Source organism: Phycodurus eques, chromosome 7 (genome assembly GCF_024500275.1).
Source record: "Phycodurus eques isolate BA_2022a chromosome 7, UOR_Pequ_1.1, whole genome shotgun sequence".
In the NCBI taxonomy this organism is placed as follows: domain Eukaryota; kingdom Metazoa; phylum Chordata; class Actinopteri; order Syngnathiformes; family Syngnathidae; genus Phycodurus; species Phycodurus eques.
In genome coordinates this window covers 24,890,252-24,912,888 of record NC_084531.1, presented here as the reverse complement: position 1 = coordinate 24,912,888, position 22,637 = coordinate 24,890,252, and the positions used below count along the sequence as shown (strand labels likewise).

General features: G+C 38.3%; 1 protein-coding gene across 3 annotated transcripts in view; it reads left to right on the top strand.

Annotated features, from left to right (window-relative positions):
- The window catches only part of LOC133404808 (ras GTPase-activating protein 2-like), a 41,582-nt gene extending 23,136 nt beyond the window's left edge, over positions 1–18,446 (top strand). The window contains exons 6-27 of one of the 3 annotated variants that reach the window (XM_061681141.1): positions 3,841–3,944; positions 4,016–4,110; positions 5,443–5,519; positions 7,948–8,031; positions 8,895–8,967; positions 9,082–9,158; positions 9,615–9,716; positions 11,606–11,759; positions 11,988–12,136; positions 12,464–12,578; positions 12,740–12,814; positions 13,292–13,415; positions 14,148–14,254; positions 14,347–14,430; positions 14,839–14,916; positions 15,013–15,086; positions 15,324–15,430; positions 16,193–16,275; positions 16,421–16,629; positions 16,927–17,030; positions 17,317–17,497; positions 17,583–18,446. In XM_061681141.1, coding sequence (XP_061537125.1) covers positions 3,841–3,944; positions 4,016–4,110; positions 5,443–5,519; positions 7,948–8,031; positions 8,895–8,967; positions 9,082–9,158; positions 9,615–9,716; positions 11,606–11,759; positions 11,988–12,136; positions 12,464–12,578; positions 12,740–12,814; positions 13,292–13,415; positions 14,148–14,254; positions 14,347–14,430; positions 14,839–14,916; positions 15,013–15,086; positions 15,324–15,430; positions 16,193–16,275; positions 16,421–16,629; positions 16,927–17,030; positions 17,317–17,497; positions 17,583–17,613 — 2,287 coding nt within the window. In that variant the 3' untranslated portion in view covers positions 17,614–18,446. The other 2 variants (XM_061681142.1, XM_061681143.1) reach the window with 2 other exon arrangements.
- Positions 18,447–22,637: the final 4,191 nt, after the last annotated feature.

The window sequence follows — 22,637 nt, the reverse complement described above, 5'->3', positions numbered from 1 at the left end:
AAAATTATAGTCCAACAAATGAGAAGTCCAATTTGATTATTTGAAAACTATCCATTGAACCAGTAAGAGAGGACACGGGCACGTTTTGACTTTTGACTGGTATGTTTTTGCTACCACGTCTACGTTAAGAAAAGTTTTCTTTTTTGTTTAAAATGGCTTACTTTTACGAAGATCCATCGCCGTATCTTGGCCACAGGTGTGGAATCTTAGCTGGGTCTGTTTTGCGCTTGTCACCGGTGCTATAAATATTTGCAGACCAAGCTGCCGCCTTTCCAGCTAGCCTGCTAGCTAGTTAGCTTGCTAGCTACCTAGCCGCTGTAGTTTCACAGCACGATGTGTTGGATCAACATTCTCCCATTAAATCTGCCACCACGGTCGCGTTCTCCAGCGAATAGCAATGGCCCCATTTCCGATTCCATTGAATCCATGCTGCTCATTGGACAGCTAGGTTAACAGCAAGCCTCCGTCAGCCGTGTCCCCACTTATTTATTTATTTCCACTATCTTTATGGAGCTCTCTGTGAATCCACAGGTAAAAGGCGCTTGACAGAATAAAAAAAGTACATTGACTCGTTTCATTCGAATACGAAAATATGGACTCAGCATTTGTTTTTGTTTATTTAAACTAAGCATTTGTTTTTGTTTATTTAAACTTGAGAATTGACTGTATTTACAATGGGCTGGTTCATATATTTAAGACATACCGTACATGAAGTCTCTTTTAACCTTAATTAGTTGTCTTTTACACAATGTGAGAATTTCAATGATTATTATTTGTTATATATTATCATGCATGTCTTGGTATTATGGTCAGCTGGAACCTGATGCTTACTCGTTTACCTGTTTACTGTGTCCATTGAACTTAAGAACATAAATTATTAATGGCATTTTAATGGGCCCTTTTAAGTTGGCATTCCAAATGCATTGTAGGGCAAAAATGAAATATTACAGTGTAATAACTGTATGTTTGATTCAATTATTTTTTCCTTTTCTCCATTCTTCTGACAGGGCCCAATAACAGCTATTTTGTCTGTAAAACAGAATATTAGCAACTTGCCTTTAAGGCAGCACAACTGCACTGTAATTGTACTTGAATTTACGTGCATATTGCATAATGCATGTGGAAATATGGAATTAATTGTGGTTATCAACATGCATGCATTTTTAATTTAGCAGGTAATAATAATGATTGTGGTTTCTACCCTGCAATGTTATATTTTTGTCTAAAATTGAGTAGCTGTATGACTGGGTTGGCGACCTTTTCCATGCCCCTCACCCTTGTTCTTGTGTCCCCCTAGAAAACATACTACAGTTAAGTAACACATTTATTTATTTCAGAAACAATGCTCTTTATCCAAACCATATCACAGTCATGTGCAGTGTTGTGTTTTTTTAAAATGGTTTAATGAAGCATCAGGGGAAACTTGTAACATGGGTCTTCTCTAGGTGTTTTTTTTCTCTTCTGATTTCCGTGCTGGTTGAAAGAATTTTACACTCTGAGGAAGTGTGTCCTCCCACGCTCACCCCTGTATTTCTCTCTCTACTACCTCTACCTCTGTTAAAGCAGTTAATATTCACTCTTAGTATCCCTCTGTGTTTTAGTTGTTTCCCGCACGGTCCCTATTGTATTTGGTTACTACATCTGATGTTCTAAAGTTTTCAGGGAAGCTACTACCTTTGGCAGCATACTGTATCTTTTATTTCCCTAATTTATTTAGAAGCCTTTATGATAACAAAAGAGATGATTCAGGAGCATTATGGATAATATGTGTGTACAGAATGGGGGACGACATACCGGGAGGCACATTTTTGCTTGATGCTGAGTAGGTCCCGTATACTGGATGTGTTGTCCAAACTAAGTATAAAAATGTCTGATAGTTCATCCTCTATGATGTACTTTGCACTGTGGAGGAAGTATGAATGCTGGGACTGTACAAGGTTTGCTCAGTAGAAGTACCTAATTTACATTTTGGGGGGGATAAGTTACAACAATGAAGGATTTAATAAAGGGTTGTCAATCACATTGCATTTTAGATTCTCATTGGCTTTTGCACATCAGACTACAGGGTTTATTCCCAGATTTAGTGACTTAAAAATGGTTTGCATTGCAATAATACTTTGACGTATGAATACTTTATCCAGCAAAATTGTTGAGTCTGTGTCAGACAGATGATCCATCTGCAGCCAGCAGAGTGCTTAATCTACAATCGGTTGTGTCACATCAAGCTGTGTAGCTGATGGTCTTCGGTGTGAAGTAGTGATGTTGGCAGAATGAAATGGCACAGATGCGTGGGCTGTCTGTTTGCCAGCTCCTGCAAGGCTTTTGTATTGCTTAAAAAATAACATAAAATAAATCAAAACATACAGTGGTGCCTTGAGATACGAGTTTAATGCGTTCCGTGACCATGCTGTCATTTCAAAACACCCGTATCGCAAAACATGTTTCCCCAATAAAATGAATGGAAATGTAATTAATCCATTCCAGTACTCCCCCAAAAAAATTTTTTTTACATTTTTAATGAAGAAACATAGCATTATATTGTAAAATATTGTCATAAAAATATAATAGAAGAGAATGTAGTGATATTAACTAGTTTTATGAATTGTAATGAAGTCACACACACACACCAGTGAGACACACTTGCTACTGTAGATCAGATGTTTAGTTGTTTACAATCCCTGTTTCTTTTCGGGTCAATGTTGCAATATTTAGTTGCCTTTGTTACAGTTTGCTACACACTGGATGCGGCAGTATTTTCTCTTTAAACTCCACCATAAGCTTCAGCTTTACAAATATCATGTCCACTCTGCACGTGGTGTGTGTTGTGGTATCAGCCATAGGAAAGGTATTTACATCACCTAGGGCTCAACCTGTCATTTTTTTCCTGAGAGGAAAAGTAGGAGCCAAATTGAGTGTTTGTCCAAGTAGATGTGCATCCCATGACTAATTGGGGCATGGCATCCTTTAGATGGGGACCACTGTTTGAGGGAGTTAGGTATGTTCACCTGCAACCCTGCTTCAATGGGTAAAGGACTGTAACTATAATGTGAAGCTAGTTGTGACCTGCTTGCCTATGGTTTATTCTATTTATGCTTCCAGTCCAGCTCTAACCACAGAAATAACAATCCTCCCTACAATGAGTCATTAATACTCCCTGTGCCGTCCACCTTCTGTTAACATGATACAGTAACATATTACTGTAACATTACAAAGGTTTTAGTTATCAAGCTTAGGTCAAAATCAACTTTCGTCTCTAATTATGGTAGATGTTTTTATCAGCTGAAAGTACAGAATTATTGTCCTTGATCAACTATGGTGAAATATATGATTCTAAAATTATTATATTTGATGTGACAAACCTTCAGAATTTCTGTTTCAATGCAGTGTTGTATTGAACAGAATAATGCTGCCTGGAGCAGCTCCCATAGCGTGGCTGTAGCTCACCATAGCTGATCTCATGTTATTCTTTAGCGTGGACAACAAACTCGTTAAGACTGAATTAACAGTGCCTCTGCTTGCAGCCAGGCACTACCTTCCATTTTGCCTCAGTTGTTTCAAAACAAAAACCGGTAATTAGTTCCGCAGAATAAAAATAAATAAAGGATTTCATTACTGTGCCCATCCCTAATTCTGTTTTCAATGAATGGCATTAGGCAGTTAAATGAAGAACTTCCTGTTGAAAAAGAAACTCATTACTATCCCCATTAGTATTACTCTTCAAGGTAAAACTAACTGGGCTACAATCTCCAACACATAACACCTTGTACTGTACATATTTGTACATATTCCCTTTTTACAACAACGCTGGAATCATGTTTGTAAATTTACTTTTACTTACAGCCCTTTCTACGGTGAGGACTTCTACTTTGAGATCCCACGGCCATTTCAGTGTTTATCATTTTATATATATGCCAAGAGCGTTTTCCAAAGGGATTTACCAGTTGGTAAGTCACAATATATTCCTAGTTTAGTTAGTGACGTTATAGTTGAATGCATTATTGTTTTGTCTTTTCAGGCAAGGTGTCAATTCGAAAGGATGACTTGTGTAAATACAAAGGGAAGGAGCACTGGTTTAGCCTTCAGCCTGTGGACCCAAACTCAGAAGTTCAGGTAGATGTCTTGGAGGATTTACTGTATTTAGCATTTTCTCACAAATGTGTAACCTTTCCAATTTGACTGTGTTTGTAAAACTTTTGGTTTGAATTTGAATGCCCCACTCTAAAGCGATTGATAATAAAGTTCCCTCCTCAGGACGCACACAGCCTGCAGCACCGCAACTATACAAGCGGGAAGTCGCTCGTTTGCAACAATTGCAAACATTTCCAGTAAGGTTTAAGAATTCTGTGTCATTTATTTTTTGGGTTGCTGAACAGGACATTGTTCTAGTTTTAATGGTACATAAGCTGTGCATGTGAGTTGCTCTGTTTTACGGTATATTGTATTTCTTTTTATCAAAGTGGTTATTGTGGTCTGCACACCACCACTACTGTACTGGTGTTGCTATCGTGTTGACTTAAACTGCCATTAGCCCACGCCAGACTATTCTGGGTATGTGCTGCTTCACTGATTCACTCACAGACACGCTCAACTGCACGCTCAACTGCAAAGGTGCATTGGTAAGAGATCGATCGAGGTGCCACTTTTGATTTGGATCTTTGCGTTTGTTCACATTCAAATAAGTCAGATAATGAAAATAATACAACGAACAGTATACGACAAAGTATCTTTGTGTCACATTCACTAAAAGCAGTTATTAGTGAGTGACTTAATTTTCTTGTCATTTACTTGTTTGAATACTTAGAGTGCTTAACATTACACAGGCTTCAAGTTCAATCATGCAATAAAATAACTGTTCACAAATGTTGCTAAGTGCTGAATTGCAGAGACAGGGTGCATCTGTGTGGGCGTCTTGTTTGTCTCCGTTTCTCTTTTCCTTCTCTGTCTCTATCGCTCACACTCTTTTCCTTCTCTCTCTCTCTCTCTCTTGTCTCTCACTCTTTTTTTAACTTGTTCTCTCGCTCTCTGGCACTTCCGAACGCCTTCACCACATCCGATCTTTGTGAGTGATGACAAAATCCACAGCTGTGGTGGCTGTTATCATACACACTGTACCTCCTGTAACATTAAAAACTGACACTTAACAGGAGGTAGTGCTGTGTTCCAGGTCAAACACGTAGTCAACAACAATCGTTACTAAAATAAAATATACTAAAGAAGGTTGTAAGAATGATATTCACCAATTAGATAAATTCTTCAACCACACTTTACTTTTTTAAATGATTAATCTACTGCCTGACAAGTCTGGATACAAGTGACATTTGAATAATTGCGTCCATTCTATTTTATGGACTCAAATATAAAAGCAGTGAGTACTTTCAACACTGAATCATAGCTCGCTGATTTAACTTTTCAACAGCCAGACCTTGTCCTCCTGTCTAACAGGGTAAGGTTCATCTGGAGATGAGACTGAATGAAGTGATCACAGAGAACGGCTCAGTGGGTCAGCATTTACTTGTGCAGTGAGTATTTACAGTACACTCAATACTTGCGGTGTCACAATCGATTACTCGATCATCAAATTAATCAACAGCTATTTTGATAATCGATTATTAATTTACAGCTGTTGTTAAACATAAAATTGTGCAAATCCTCTGATTTCAGTCTCTCAGCACTACCTATTGAAATATAGAAGCAGACTTATCTTTTGAGTTTAATCAAAATATTTGTAAATGTTGGCTTTTACTTTGGAAAACAATGATCAATTTTTTTCCTTATTTTCTGACATATGTTGCATTCCAACATTTTGACCACTTTCACAGTATAACGATATCAATATATAAGAGCTGAATGTATTTGCCTTTTGCAAAGGTAATGTTCAGTTTTGATTTATACGGTCAGAGGGGTATTTATTTTATTATATGATTATTGTACTGTGAGAAAAATATTGTTGAAGTAATACCTCTGACAGTATCTTTGTTAAGGCAGATTATTTGATTCAGATCTTGTATCAGATATCAATATATAGTGTAAGCAGTAAAAAGTGTCATATTTTCTTTTTATTTAGTAATGTTATGTTGTATGGTGTTCATAGATAAAAAAAAATATATATATATTTTTGTCGTATTTTTAGAATAAGAACAAATTCCTAAATTTGCCTTTTGCTGATGTTTTTTAACAACATGCTACTAGTACCACTCTCATAATAATAATAACAAAAACAATAATAATAATACATCTTAAATTAAACATATTAAACGTGGGAGGCCGATATGTTCAGAGGCAAGCACCCACTAAAGTACGAGTCTCTAAAACATGCGAGTGAGTAATGGTCAGACCTAGGGCTGTCACTATCGAATCTTTTTAGAATCTATTTTCCTATTGGTTATTGATTGAATAATAATGGCCCCCTCCCCAATTATTACAATTTTAAAAATATATTTATTTATTTATTACTACTAACATGCATTGTATTCTTGTTTATGAGGTATGGAGTTAAATCTTTCAACTGCAGATGTTTGTACTGAATTCATGGTTTAAATTTGGTGTACAGGATTTGAGACCGCTAAACGGTTAGCAATCGCGATTAGGATTAGCGTGCTAGCGATTACCATTTTTGGTCAAAAACGCTAACTACCATTCAGTTCAGTGATACTTAACACGTTATATGTACATTACACATATGACAGTGTCTTAAAAAGGACTTTGTCGTTTTTGGCAAAGTTTATCATTGGCCTAACACTGCGTCCATGTGAAACATGGGTTATGTTATTTTATCTTCCCCCCCCCCCCCCCCCCCCCAGCGCTAGTCAAATCTTATTCAGTTATTTCATATTGTTTGCACTACCCCATTCATAATTGGAAAACAGGGTAATGAGGAGGAAATGGTGGTGCCTGGGCAGGAAGCCTGCAAGCGCTGTGATTTTCTTTAGCTGTCATTCTGTCTCACTCAGTTTATTTGGTTAAACTGTCACCTGCTCACTGTCAGCTCTCCAATCCACATGCATTGATGACTGCAGGTGTAAAATAAATAGGTCTGAGCTCATAAACTGCACGCATCTGCAAGTCATGCTTTCACAGTGTGACTAATCACTTGAGGTGATCATAGCAGACAGTAGTGTGGTGGATTAAGAAATAGACAAAGGAGACTTGGGGGAATATTGCCATGGCACCGAGAAACATTGTGCACAAATAACCTGGCCTCCCCTCGGCATGTCTTCTCCCCTCTGGCCTCACTTAGTGAAGAGCTGAATTCATTCTTACTCCCAAGTGACCCCTGCTTAGCAGCCACATCCTGTTTATGGTTCCTACAGTGTCTGTTTGTTTTTACCTGAAACACCTTTGAAAGAAATCACGGTCCCTGAGCCACACGTGTCATACATAAGTAAAGCGACATTGGCGGCCGCACTACCACTTTATTAATACATTCTCCTTACAATATTTTTTTAATTATATATTTTTTTTAACATTCACATTCGGGTACACCTGTACATTAAGGTTACCCTTAGGAGGAATTTTTAAATATGTTACTAATTTCAATGGGGGAACAAAATGATGACTAAACACTCCAGTAACCATAAATATTCCAAAACAAAAGATTTAATTTCTACATGACTTACTTTATAGTTATCTAGTTTTGTGAAATCTTTATTCTTGCTGTCACCTTAATTTTCCACTATGTATAACTATAAAAGGGGAGGGTTTATTGTAAAGAAATGTTACTGAAGAACTCCATTGATGACAAACAACAGAAGTGTGCAGTGTCATAAAACTAGATGTGGGCTCACTATGTGGCAAACAGGTTACTTTTGCTGTTCTGGTGCCATATAACGGCTTTTTAATCCTGAATAATGTGTTCACAAAGTAGTCAATAGACAATGTGTTAATGTTTTGGGGGTTGCATAATGGTTGTTTACACTTGTCGTTGCATTTTCTTTGCGATATCTGCAGAATAATAGAGTGCCAAGGATTGCCGCTAATCAGTGGTCAGATCTGTGACCCATATGCCACCGTCTCACTAGTTGGACCTGCCAGGTAACTTTTATCAAATTGTTTGTTAAAAGGGACTTGTTTATTTTTCACAATTTTGAAACACTTCTGAGATGTCTTCATGACGTGACATGCTTTCCTCAAAATTATCCAGAATCACAGCACACCTTTTAACCTCTCTTTAGAGCCCTGTTGAAATTGGCCAGTTTTAATGGGGTGTTCCTGTTTTATGCAAATGAGCCACTGCTAATGTCACACTTGATGGGTGGGCAAACACTTCAGAAACCAAGGTTTTTGTTTACAAGCAATTGAGTAATCAGTTTTCTATTTACCATTCAAAATGTGAAAGACTGGTAATAATAAACTGCATTTGTGGCTCTGTCATAGGGTTGTAGGTTTAAGTCTTGCTTTGGATGAAAATATTGAAATTTAGAAATGCTAAAAGTTTGTCTATTTGTGACACAGTTTCTTCACTCTTCATACGGGTCGGCTGTGGGCTAATCGGTAGAGCGTGTCGTCCAGTGGCCGAACGGTCGCCGGTTCGAATCCCGGCTCCAACTGTCCGCATGTCAAAGTGTCCTTCGGCAAGATACCGAACCCTAATTGCTTCCAGTGGGCCTGGCAGCAGTTGCCCATTGGTGTATGAATGAGTGAATGTGAGGCTTTGTAAAGCACTACACAGTGATGGTGTAGATAAAGCGCTATATAAGTGCAGTCTATTTACCATTTATCATTAATTGCTTCTCAAATTATATAGAACAAAAATTAAGAAAAATACCCAGCAGAAAAGGGCAGCATAGTTTGCAGAAAGATTTTGGTCTCTTTAAGTCAAAGGAACCTTTGCAGTTTAAAAATGAGCATGTGTTTTTGTGCAATTTTTTTAAATGTAACATGTTCTCTCACCACAGGTCTGACCAAAAGAAAACAAAGGTCAAGAAGAAAACCAGCAACCCTCTTTTTGAAGAGACTTTCTTCTTTGAGGTCAATTTGAAAACTTTTGCAGTCTAGTCTTAGCAGGTTTCAATGTTCCATTTAGAATGTTTAATTTGTTGAATAAGTAAGTTTAAGTTCAATAAAAGCCATTTTCATCTTCAGGTTACACGGTCCAGCAGCTACTCCAAAAAATCACATTTCCAAGTGGAGGAAGAAGACATCGAAAAACTAGAGATCAAGTTTGTTCGTTTTTATCCTATCTTTACATTTGTATATCCTCCCAAAATAAAAGATTTACTATCACTTGCTGCTATGTTACAACAAGTACCTACGTACTGATAAATTTTATCGAGCATGCACTGTGCTGATAGAGAGCCTTGGTTTCTGGTTAAGGAATTGTGGGGCTTCAATAACAGTGGACCCATAGCACATGGGGTAAGACTTGATTAATTTAAAGGTAAACCTTGTTGCATGGTTTTGAGGTTTGGATTTGAAGTGGTACTGTTGCATGGTTATTTGATTGACTTATTTGAACTAAGACAAAAAGCACTCTTGAATCCACAATTTAAAATTTTTAAGGCGCCTTGTGAATGGGTTGGTTGTGTGTTTGTGACATGCAGCATCTTACACAATTTGCCTTTACTGTATGTACTTGGCATATGTCCGTACTCTACTTGCATCTTGTACCTTTGCAGAGTCGATTTGTGGAATAATGAGAATCTTGCTCAAGATGTGTTCCTGGGGGAAACAAGGGTACCCGTCAAGATCCTGCGAAATAATCACAGCCACAAAGCCTGGTAAGGATGACATTGAACAAAAGTACTTAGCATGTCAAAGGCTGATGTATTTACATCATGCTGCTGTCAGCATATACCATAATGAAAACCAGCATGTCTATAGTTATTAAAACAGAATCCAAATGTCCCAGTGTTGTCTGGTGCCCAGACTCCAGCCTGTGCATCCCTTTTTATAAACAACCGAACAATAGATTTAGTTATTGATGCTAACACAGCTGTGACTAAAAAGGGCATGACAGTTTTGTCTAAAGTTGCTGTCACACCTACTGTCTTTAATCAAGTTGAATGGAAAGGGAATACAATTGACCGTTTTGTTTTGTTTACATTTTGATGCTCTGAGTCAAAATTTAGTAATCACATACAGATAAAAAAAAAAAAAAAAAAATCCCCCAAAAAACCCTCTGACATCTGCCACAGTTCCCCTGGTGATAAAGCTGCTTTAACCAATCAGAACCAACACCATACAAATCCAATGAATCCTAAATCTTCGGCTTATGGGGATGATTTTAAATATTATAAGCTGCATGCTTGATGAATCCAAATCGTCTGCACAACACAAGTTTTGAAAACATACATGAATACCAAACTATGTTGAATTCTAAGATAAATGCTCAGTCAGTGTGACCAATGAAAATTAGGGAAATTGTAATTAGGTACAGTAATCTATTAAAATGTGAATTGTGCCCAAATTTGCTTTGACTGAAGACTTATGTTTTTTGTTTTTCAACAATTTTAAGTATTTCACCTACTGTATATGTGAATACTAATCAGTCCCGCTGTCTTGTTCAATCACCATCACAAGAGTAAGTACATTTTCTTTACATAGTACTTCTTACAGAGAGAGCTCACAAAGTGCTTCAAATTGTTAAAATACAGTCACAAACATTATACCATTTTAATAGAATCCATTCCTTTTCTGTACCGCTTATCCTCACGAGAGTCGCGGTTGTGCTGGAGCCTATCCCAGCTATCTTCGTGCGAAAGGTGGGGTACACCCAGAACTGGTCGCCAGCCAATTGCAGGGCACATTGAAACAAACAACTATTTGCACTCACATTCATACCTACGGGCAATTTAGAGTCTTCAATCAACCTACCACACATGTTTTTGGAATGTGGGAGGAAACCAGAGTACCCGGAGAAAACCCACTTAGGAACGGGGAGAACATGCATACTCCACGCAGGCAAGGCCAGGATTTGAACCCCGGTCCTCAGAACTGTGAGGCAGATGTGCTAACCAGTCGTCCACCCATTAATAGCATAATTAAAAAAAACTCAACTATCAAGTCTTACTGGAATGACTGCTTGTTTTTAACAGATGACACAGAAAGATGTGTGATTCATAGCACACAGGTGGGATATCAACTACTTTATTTCCTAGTCCTTAAAAAAACATTTATGAGTAGCTGATATTAAATATATGGTCGCATTTGAGATTTTACTATCATTAATTTTCACTCATCTTGCGCATAGTCTTGTACAGCTCAAGCATATGCAAGTTGACCATGGGCGGGGCACTTCTTACAAATCGGCAGTCAATCACAGGGTTGCTGTATCACAAAGTGTCCTTTATTGGATGCAGCTGATGTTTTGACTGTCTTAGATGATGTAAATTATACTGCATAATGATTGATGAGCCATGTACGCTAATACATTCTGCGTGTGTCCAAGTGTGATGAATCCGGTTAGTCATTCGCTCTCTAGTTTCAGACCTGTTTTTCTATATTGCATATCTATACATATATAGTGCCTGTCTTGTTTACCTCTGTAATGTTAGGCACCAACATATTGAGCCTTCTGAACTCTCACCCCAGCACATGTGATTAAAGATTGATTGTAAACTGGTTTGTGCTCACATCACAATAAACAAAATATCTCTGGTTTTATTAGGTATCTTCTTCAACCTAAAGGGACCGGAAACAAGTCCAAATCTGATGATTTGGGATCCTTGCGGTTAAAGCTGGCCTACGTAGAAGACACAGTGCTGCCATCTGCCTGCTACATACCACTCTGCAACTTGCTGCTCAAATCTCCTGATGTGAAGGTAGGGTAATGTGAAGCCTTAGAATTCTTTTGTGAAAGACTTTGCTGCAACTTTCCTGTCTTTGGCCTAATACAATCACTGCCATTTTTTTTTTTTTTTTTTTTTTTTTTTTTTTTTTTTTTTTTTGAATTTCACATATCTGTTTCTTCACCAGTTTCCTTTCCCACAGAGTGAATTCATTGTATTTCCTTTCAGCTACCTTCTTCTCTTACTCTTGCATCCTTTCAGCCCATCTCTGCGTCAGCAGCACACATCCTGGGGGACATCTGCAGAGAGCGATACGAGGCCGTTCTGCCCACGGTTCGACTGCTCCTGCATCACAGTCGCTTTGTGCCTTTTGTCTCTGCTGTGGCAGCATTGGAGTTGGACAACACTCAGTGAGAACTTTGCACACATGCAGAACAAGTAGTGCCATCCTCAACATGATAAATATTGTTGCATTTGTACTCCTTAATAGTTCTTTTTTTTATTATTCTTTTCTTATATATATACATACTATTATATGCTGGTAATTCCGTTCATGATTCAGTATATTTTAGCACTATTCCAGTGGCTTGAGAGCTACAACGGAAATTGCGTGTTAAGTTTTTGAATGCTTCACTTGTCTAGAGTAATTAATTAATCCAATCCAAATCTGGAAAACATTAAAAGTTGAAACAAACGATGTGAAGCAGTCAAAACCACAATCATTCTTGTCTATACAGGGAGGCTAACACTATCTTCCGTGGCAACTCACTGGCAACGCGCTGCATTGATGACATGATGAAGATCGTGGGAAAGAATTACCTAGCTGTTACGCTGAAGCCTGTAATAGACGAGGTACAAGAAGACACGCCACACACACCCAAAGTTGGAGATGAAATTCTCACTGCACAGTATATTCTAAAGTGCAGTTAAAAACAGCTGTGATGTTTAGAACAATACATTTTGTTTGGGCATTTTTTTCAAAATATCTCAAATAGTTTTCTATCCTGTCATAGATCTGTGAATCCAATAAAACATGTGAGATTGACCCCAATAAACTAAAAGAAGGGGACAATGTGGAGGTCAACAAGGTAAATATTTACTCGTCTAAGAAACATTGTTACTAGTTCTAGATAGTTGATTGCTACGGATGAGTGTTAGTGCCAAACTACAAATAGTAAAATAAAGAGGAAACATGGTGTTTTACAAGAATGAGAATAAAGTCATATGAGTAGAAACCTTTTGGCACGTCAACACAATCATCGGTATGGTCAGTTTAATGTGATTGCGCAAATGTTTGTGTCTCTGCTCACAGAAAATGTTTTTTTGTGGGGCTTGTACGGTCTTTAATCAGAAGTGTTTTAATATGGGGAGTCTTTAGAAAAATGCTCAAAACACGTTTGCGTTTAAGATTGTGAGCTTTCATCAAAAGATATTACGACTTTATTAAATTACAATGTATTTATGTACAATGCATGACTATTTCCGAAGCATTACAACTTATTATTTTCAATGCAGCACTAATATATGTTTACAAGATCACACAAATACACTTGTTCTCTCTGTAGGAGAACCTGCAGGTTTACGTTCAGAAAGTCTTCTCCTCGATCACTCAGTCTAATGCCAGCTGCCCTCCATCAATGTGTGCTGTCTTCAGGTCACTGAGACACTTGGCCTGCAAACGTTTTCCAGGTGAATACTCTTGTCTGTCCTTCTTGAAAGCATCTCAAACAACTACAAAACTATTCGAGTGAAACCGAGGCATGTGCAGATCTTTAACATTGGAAAATCAGAATGTAATTACAGAAAGGGAATGTTGAATTTTTAGTTTCACATGGTGTCTCGCTTAAATTGCAGAACAAGGTAGTTTAATGTCACTGGTTTCGATGATCAACAAGCAAAAGTAATTTCTAAAGAAAAGATAATTTGGAATTAGAAATAATAAAACACGGTGGACGACTGGTTAGAGCGTCAGCCTCACAGTTCTGAGGACCCGGGTTCAATCCCCGGCCCCGCCTGTGTGGAGTTTGCATGTTCTCCCCGTGCCTGCATGGGTTTTCTCCGGGCACTCCGGTTTCCTCCCACATCCCAAAAACATGCATGAATTGGAGACTCGAAATTGCCCGTAGGCATGACTGTGAGTGCGAATGGTTGTTTGTTTGTATGTGCCCTGCGATTGGCTGGCAACCAGTTCAGGGTGTACCCCGCCTCCTGCCCGATGACAGCTGGGATAGGCTCCAGCACGCCCGCGACCCTAGTGAGGAGAAGCGGCTCAGAAAATGGATGGATGAATAATAATAATAAAGTATACCTTCGGCAAACCAAAGAATTAGCTCCATATTGTGTCAAGCTCAAGAAATATCAATAATGCAATAAAGATGATCACATTAACTTGTTTTGGGAACTCTTGTTGTCTTTCACCAGCTGACCCTCATGTCCAGTACTCTGCTGTGAGCAGCTTTGTGTTCTTACGCTTCTTTGCTGTTGCTGTTTTTTCTCCTCACTCTTTCCAGCTCCGCTCACATCACCCTGTAAGTTCTCCACACCAGTATTGTAAATGACCATCTAATGGGTGGACAAATATACTAAGAGAACAGTTTTCTTAATTAATGTTTAATTCTAGGATCCTGACGTTTCTCGTACACTCACTCTCATCTCAAAAACAATCCAGACGCTGGGCAGCTGGGGCAGTTTGTCCAAAAAATTGGTAAGCCAAAATTTATCTGTTGTAATTAGAATTAGTGACAGAAACAAAAGTAGGTTGATTGAATACTCTAAATTGCCCGTAGCTGTGCGAATGGTTGTTTGTTTATTTGCCCTGCGATTGGCTGGCGACCAGTTCAGGGTGCACCCCGCCTCTCGCCCGAAGATAGCTGGGATAGGCTCCAGCACGCCCACGACCCTAGCGAGGATAATCGCAACAGAAATTTTTTTTCATTTATAGTGAAGTTTGAAGGTAATATTGATGGTCAAATCTAAAGGACTCTGATGAGGGCCGTTGTTCCACTGGCCTAATCATAGAATAGATGTTTCATTAAAAACATGGAATAATAATTTAATTTAAAAGGGCGAAAAAAAATGGGAATGAGATTGTTCTTTTTCTCCTCCTCTTCAGTCTAGTTTCAAAGAATCGTACATGTATGACTTCTTCAAATCATTCCAAGAAGATAAGTGCATTGAAAAAGTAAAAAAGGTAAAAACAAAAAAAAAATTTCGACTATCTCTATTTAGTCATCTTCTGTTTCTTATTAATAGTGTAAGAACTGTAATTTTTTTCTTCTGCCTGTAGTTTCTTGATGAAATATCTTCAAACGTCAGCAAAGAGTCAAGTGGCTTGGAAGATGCAGTGGTTCTGAAGGAGGGGTGAGGGTTCTTTCTAAAACTGTGTGAAGCCAAGCAGTCGCACTGGGATTTGGGAGCTAGTTTTGTCATCATCATTCATTTAAATAATTGATATCCTCTAACGTAGTTTCCGACTTTGCAAATGGGTTTGAAAAGGCATCTTCCTTTATGATCCTGGCTGTGTAGTTGTACTCAAACTAGAAGGAAGCAGCATATGCAGGTGAATTGAAAGTGAAAGGCATGCTGGTGACTCTTTAGGGAAGTACAGAAACGGGCCCAGGGGAGAAAACGCCTTGGCAAGAAAAACTTCAAAAAACGATGGCTTCGAGTGACAAACAGAGAGCTTTCCTACCACAAACATAAAGGTGAGAAATATATATTCTTCATCCTTACCTTATCGGTTTAATCTAGATTGCGGGTGTTAAACTCGAGATCCTGGCCTGCCCGTCATTTGATGCAGCCTGCTAAAACAAATCATCGACTTTGTTTCTTGCTAAAATCTGTGGCAAAATTGTTAATTGTCTTCACGTTTAATAACGTTTAAGTACTGCAAGCATTTGTTACCTAACCCCTTTTTTTTTTTAAACTAGTTGTTCGTCAATATGTTGACTGTATCTATGAGTATAATGAGTATATAATAATAATAATAATTATACTTATATACTAAATATAATGAGTCAGTTTACATTTAAGGAGTTTCGTAGTCATAAATGGCCCCCTGAGGGAATCGAACCTTAGCGCAATGAGACCAGTGACAAAAATGATTCTAGATGGTCACCTCTGCATATTGAGTAGCACTTTGTCACAGAGTCATTCTTGATATTACCAACAGATGGCATCAAATTAGGCTTCAATCTCTGAGCCAGTGAGGTAAATTTAAACTATTTTATTACAGTATACTGTTTTGGACAAATGTGTTTATTTGATTTGAATGCAATAAATATGCAAGTTGAAAATCAAAATGTGACTGTTTTAAATGGAAAGGGAAAGAAAAATGGTTAAAGCAATAAGTTGTAAAACATACAATTGTGTGTATTAAATACATATTTACTTTTATTGTCAACAGACAGAGATCAAATCAAATGTGAGTTTTTGAAACAACTGGTGAAATAAATTCTGCTTCTTAGGGAAAGAGGCCGTCTGTATCATCAATGTGAAAAATATCCAGGCAGTGGAGAAACTTGATGAAAGTGCCTTTACCCGTAAAAATGTACGTAAGCCCATTCCCTTCTGACTTCCGATTATTGTTATTGTTTGCTTAATAACAAGTGACTGTTCCTTAAAAAGAAGAATGATTTTTGTTTTTTTAATTCGACCAATCTGATTTGAGAATGGAAATGTTTCTGGTGCGTTAGATGTTTCAGGTGGTTCATGCGGAGAAGCAGCTGTACATGCAGGCAGGAAACTGTGTGGAAGCCTGTGAGTGGCTGGATGTCCTGGGCCAAGTCAGTCGCTGTAATGAGGGCCGCTTGGCCACCTTTCATCCGTCCAACTACAGCGGCGGCTCCTGGCATTGCTGTAAAAGCCAAAGCAGCAGTTCGCCAGGCTGTAAGCCCTGCACCATGTGAGTCTTTCTCCACATCATCAACAAATCGACACACTCTTGCCTATGGTTTGTTGTTTACACCATTTAGATCAAAACCAACTCTATGGAAAATTGTTCATGACAGTGAAATCCTATTTTGGGGCGGGGAGAGTAGTACATGATCTTAGAAATGGCTAGTCAGGTCTGTTTTGATACAACAAAGTGAAACATGCCCACAGATGCATCAGATTGTGTTGCCTATGTGGGCAGTTTGAGTGTTCAGTCGTCTCTGCTCTCCCAACATTGGATGTCTCTCAACTTGACTTACTGTTTCAGCACCATGCAGGCCAACCTACAGCTGGAAATCGACTGTGATCGGGAAACGGAAAGGATTTTCTCCCTCCTCTCTGCAAATGACACCAAGCTGCAGAACATGGAGGGTCAGTGTCTACGCTTATTAAATTAATTAATTCTTCACATAGGATTTTTTTACACATCGTTCTCTCGACCAAAGTCAACTGTGATGGGCTCCAGCTCACCCTTGACAATGAACATGAGAAATACTATCAAATGGATGGGTTGTGTTTCATCAATTTTAAACCAGTCAAGCAAAGTGCACTGGCATTTTAGGACAGCAGAATACATTGGCCTGTTCCTGGATTACAGTAAATTTAAATGATCTCTATTTAAAAGTGCATTATGTAACATTGTATCCGCTCTACTTAGATGCATGTGCCAGTATGGCTGTATACCAGGGCCCCCAGCGAGAACAGGAGGAATACTCCAAGTTTACCATTCAGGAGCCCAAAGAAACTTTTCAGACGCTCAAACAGCTCCGAAACATCATGGTGGAGCTTCAGCGGCAACATGAGATCCGAAGTGACACCACGGCGCAGTACGGCAGTTTGTAAGTAGGCACTGCTTAGCTTCCTTCGCATAGCGGCTTCCCCTCAAGAAAACCACTTTTTTAAACTCCACTCTTTATTTTTTAGGGACAACCCAATAGTGGGAAAAACTTCCTAAGCAGGCCTGGCCTCTACACCAGCGAGAACACACCAGTGACACAGGTGGATCTCCTCCAGGAGTCCCAGAAAAGGAAGTCCACCATGTGTCCAGAAGGAGGAGCTTTGACTCCCAGTCAGCGTTGAAGCTATCCTAAGAACAGGAAGTGAACTTGTTCACTATTTTAGGATTTTCTCCTCCACTCAGAACCAGATCGACACCTTTTTTGGTGTTACCGTCTTGATGCCGTATGTCGTCTCCCACAGCCTTGTAGGTCTTTTATAAAGCGCCTCCTTCTTAGTTCACATCCACAGCTGTGTGAGTAGGCTGCTATTTTAATTGTATTCACTCAGTTTTAGATGAACGGCTGTGAGGATGGATCTCATAAGAGGACTGTCCTAAACACTATGAGGTTTTAGCATCTTTCCAGCGCTGAACAAATGTGTACATTTTCCGAGGTAAAGAGGACAAAAGCCAATCTGCCTTTGGAGGTTCTTTCGCATGTCATGGTGAGGGAAGAAATAATGCAAAAGCACTTTAATATTTCTCCAAATGAGAAACTGATTACGAGATACTTGGTGTATCAGCTTTCCACATTTTGATCAGTTACATGATCCCGATTTAGTTTTCAAACCTGTACAGTACAGTAACATTTATAGCTGGTTAATTTTACAATTTTCTTGACCAAAGACAATTTCATAGCTTTGACTTGAAAAGCAAAATTAATGTATTTTGAATACAACTATTTTAAAACGTGGGAAGAAATGTAATATCTATATATTTGTTTAATGCCTATGTTTTGATGACATGTCCTTTTACTTTTTTGATGACTTGTGGCAGGCAGATTGCATGGATGTGATTTTTTTTTTTTTTTTTTTTTTTTTTTTTTTTTTTTTTTAATAAATCCTGTTTGTGGCTCATATTGGTACAAGAGCACAAGTATCTCAACAGGTGGCTACACATGATGAAGGAAATCCAGACTCTTAAGAACACGACTGGAGACAATCTCTGTAATGAACACATTTCTTCTTGGCGCCAATGGGAGAATTTGTTCACATCACTGCTCCAGCTTCGCTACCACAGCAGACAAAAAGTCCAAAAAGGGAAAAAAATGTTATGTCAAGCAATCAACTCCTGATATTTGAAAGCACATAATTTTTCTTAACGTATCGGTGGCAGTGAAATAAGGCTCCGTTTTTAACTATAGTTCTATTTATACAGCATTACCTTATGTGGTCGTGTCAGGAGCATCAGCGATCCATTTCATAATATTCTTTTATGCCCTGACACTTTTCCTCCAGCAATGTTGAAAAGATGAAACTTGAATTTGTAATTAAAAGTGTGACAATGTGGGATTTACCATTATTATAATTTTTTTTTTTTTTTGTAGGTTTATTGGAAATCTTGTTTTGTCTTTGGTCTGTCATTTATTTCTAACATGTCTTTTATATTTAATGCGAATAAACAGATTTTGTATGTCCCCCTTTTTTTTTATACTATTGCTGTCATGTTTGCTCTGCTGGTATGACACCTTGTTGACTCCTTAAATGCCACTTTTTCATTTATTTCTAACATGTCTTTTATATTTAATGCGAATATACAGATTTTGTATGTCCCCCTTTTTTTTATACTATTGATGTCATGTTTGCTCTGCTGGTATGACACCTTGTTGACTCCTTAAATGCCACTTTTTTTGCAGGCTGGAAGGGAAAACCTGACTATTTGTGGTAAAGACATTTTAAACTCAAGACACTATTATTGCACATTGCTTCTGTGGTTTTAAGAAGGGACCATAGTCTTGTGGCTCGTGTCCTTGTATGTATTAGTGAAACAATGTGAAAATATGTATTTCTGTTCCATTTCTGTATGTCCATATGAGGTACAGTAAGATTATTTTTTATTTTTTTTTATATAAATAAAGTGCCTGTCACTTTCCTGTCAAGGTGAGGGTGTGGAGCAAATATAACAGTTGCCGTTTATAACAGCAATATTTACAAAATAAAACAAAAACAATAAGACTAACTGGTGAAATATATCCAGATGAGAATGAACTTCCACATCTGTTGTGGTTTGTTTCTGAGACAGACAAAGGTCCAGTTGCGTCATGACAGAACAAAAAAAACAATGATTTAAAAGCTCTGTTGAGACAACACTGCTATTAAATACATTGAATTACCCAATGCCATTTGTTGTTCGTTGGATGTCGTTCACTTCTTAAGGCAAGGAAATTGCTTATGAATGTCTCCATAAATGTCCCTTTTTAGGCAGATTTTTTTTTTTCTATACTTGGTCTTTTTGTGTCAGTTTAAATCGCTGTACAATAAACATTTTGCCAAAGCTTCACCTGCTTGTGGAACCTTCTCTGACACAAATCTACAATATTTCTTCTCATGATGAAGGCTACATGAGAGGGTTCATTTCATTTGAATTGAGAACAAACAATAGTTGTTAGCTCTGCCTATTTTGAAGTAATTCATCCATCCTGAAGAGATTTAGAAATCAATCAGGCAACTAGAATTAACAATCATTTATTAACAATCCTGTTTCTCACTTTGTGTTTCGGCCAAATTAATTTCTTTCATTTTACCTTTGTTCTCTTCTTTGTTTGACATGCTTCAAAATGTCTGAATTGCACTCCAGAGTTCACGTCACATTCAACAACAGTGAAACCTCTAGAACACTGGGAGTGACTGAACACCATCCCATCTTTGACTCTGGTTGACTTCCAAGTTGTTTTGTATTTTGTGTTCAATTGCTGGTATGCACTGGTTAGCAAACACATCAACTCAACACGCTTTGAAGTGAAAAATATTTTTGAAGCATGTTTTTGGCGCAGTACCAGCAAACCCTTTGCTATGTCTCAAATAAATACATTTACACTTCTGTGATTATCATTACATGTGCGATACAGTGCCGTGAAAAAGTATTTGCCCCCTTCTCAAAATATTAGATTTTTGCAAAGTTTCTACACTTTAATGTTTAAGATCTTCAAACAAAGGTAAATATCAGACAAATATAACCCAAGTGAACTTAAAATGCTGTTTTTAAATGGTGATTTCATTTATTAAGGGGGTTTAAAGTTTGCTGGCCCTGACTGAAAAAGTAATTACCCCCCTTGTTAAATCATGAATTAATTGTGGCTAATTACAAGTTTTGGTTAATTTTCACTTGATCACACCCAAGCCAGATTACCTCCAGACCTGTTCAATTGAGAAATCACTTAAACAGAACCTGTCCCAACAAAATCAAGTCAGACAAAAGAGAGAAGTTGCAACAAAATGACACGATCCAAAGAAATTCCAGAATAGTTGAGAAATAAAGTAATTGACAGTCTGGAAAGGGTTACAAAAGCATTTCTAAAGCTTTCGGATTCCAGCGAACCATAGGGAGAGCAATTATCCTCACATGGAGAAAACATGGAACAGGGGTGAACCTTCCCAGGAGTGGCCGGCCTACAAAGATTACCAAAAGAGAGATAGGCAATGACTCATCCAGGACGCCACAAAGGAAGTCAGGACAACTTCTCAAGAACTGCAGGCCTCATTTCCCTCAGTTAAGGTCAATGTTCATGCCACAACGATAAGGAGTGTCTGAAAGAGTGACTTAGTCAATTCCTCTACATGAATGTGCCCAACTAGGCGTTACAAAGAAAATAAAAAGAAGAAATAAGGTGTAATAAGGGTGTAGTATGGTGGGACACTTCCATCTGGGTGACATCTCTTGAAAACATCAACAATAGGGTTACATCATTCTGAAATTTCTGTAATAAAATAAACTTTGGCATGATGAGCTCTTGAGAGAGCGCTGCAGAGTGTTCCTATCTCAATAGTTTGGTAAAAATGACAAGTCTTTTCAAGTCAATGGGCTCGAGTCCGAGTGAAGTCACGAGTCATTGCTGTTCAAGTCCAAGTCGAGTTGCAAGTCTTGTGACGTTGTCAAGTCGAGTCTAGTCATCAAATTCATGACTAGAGTCTGACTCGAGTCCGAGTCGTGACTAAGCCACAACTCTGAAAAATGGCATCCATGGTGGAGTTCCAAGGTGAAACCCACTGCTTTCCCAAAAGAATAGAAAGACCCATCTTACTTTTGCAAAAAAGAAAAAACATCTGAATAATACTTTTAGGAGAATATTATATGGACTGACAAGATGAAGGTTGAGCTTTTTGGAACGTATGTGTCTCGTTACATCTCGTAAATGTAGCACAGCATTTCTGGAAAAACAACATCATACCAACAGTCAAACATGGTGGTGGTAGCAAGTGGTCTTGGGCTGCTTCTTCATTAAGGACCTGGACAACTTGCTGTGATTGATGGAACCATGAATTCTGCTCTTATAACAATCCAAAAACACACCAGCAAGTCAACTGCTGAATGGCTTAAAAAAAAAAAAAAAAAAATCAAGGTTTTGGATTGGCTCAGTGAAAGTCCAGACTTGAATCCCATTGAAATGGAGTGGCATCAGAATCAGAATCAGAATCATCTTTATTTGCCAAGTATGTCCAAAACACACAAGGAATTTGTCTCCGGTAGTTGGAGCCGCTCTAGTACAACAAACAGTCAATTTACAGAACACTTTGGGGACATAAAGACATTGACAAAAAACAATTGTGCAAAAAGATGCAGAGTCCTCTAGCACTTAGAGCAGTTCGAACGACTAATATTGCAATAGTCCGGTGCAATGACCATTGTGCAAAGGGCGCTGAGACTTCAAGGAGTGTATGCGGTTTAAAGTGACAAGTAGTGCGATCATCTGGGACAATGTCGGTTGTGCAAATGTTACAGATACTCCTCAATCAGTGTGCAAATGGAGCAGATGCTACTCTGGCATGAGTGGCCAGTATATGCAAATAGTGCAGCATGGCGAGACAACTACAGTGAGTGCACAAGTAATAAATAATTGGCCCCACAGAAATGTGACAACGAACTCAAGTCAAAAAATTGCCAGCTTGTTGTAATGGAATTATAGGTTAGGTGTTTAAGAAGTTGATCGCAAGAGGGAAGAAGCTGTTGGAATGTCTACTAGTTCTAGTTAGCGTTGATCGGTA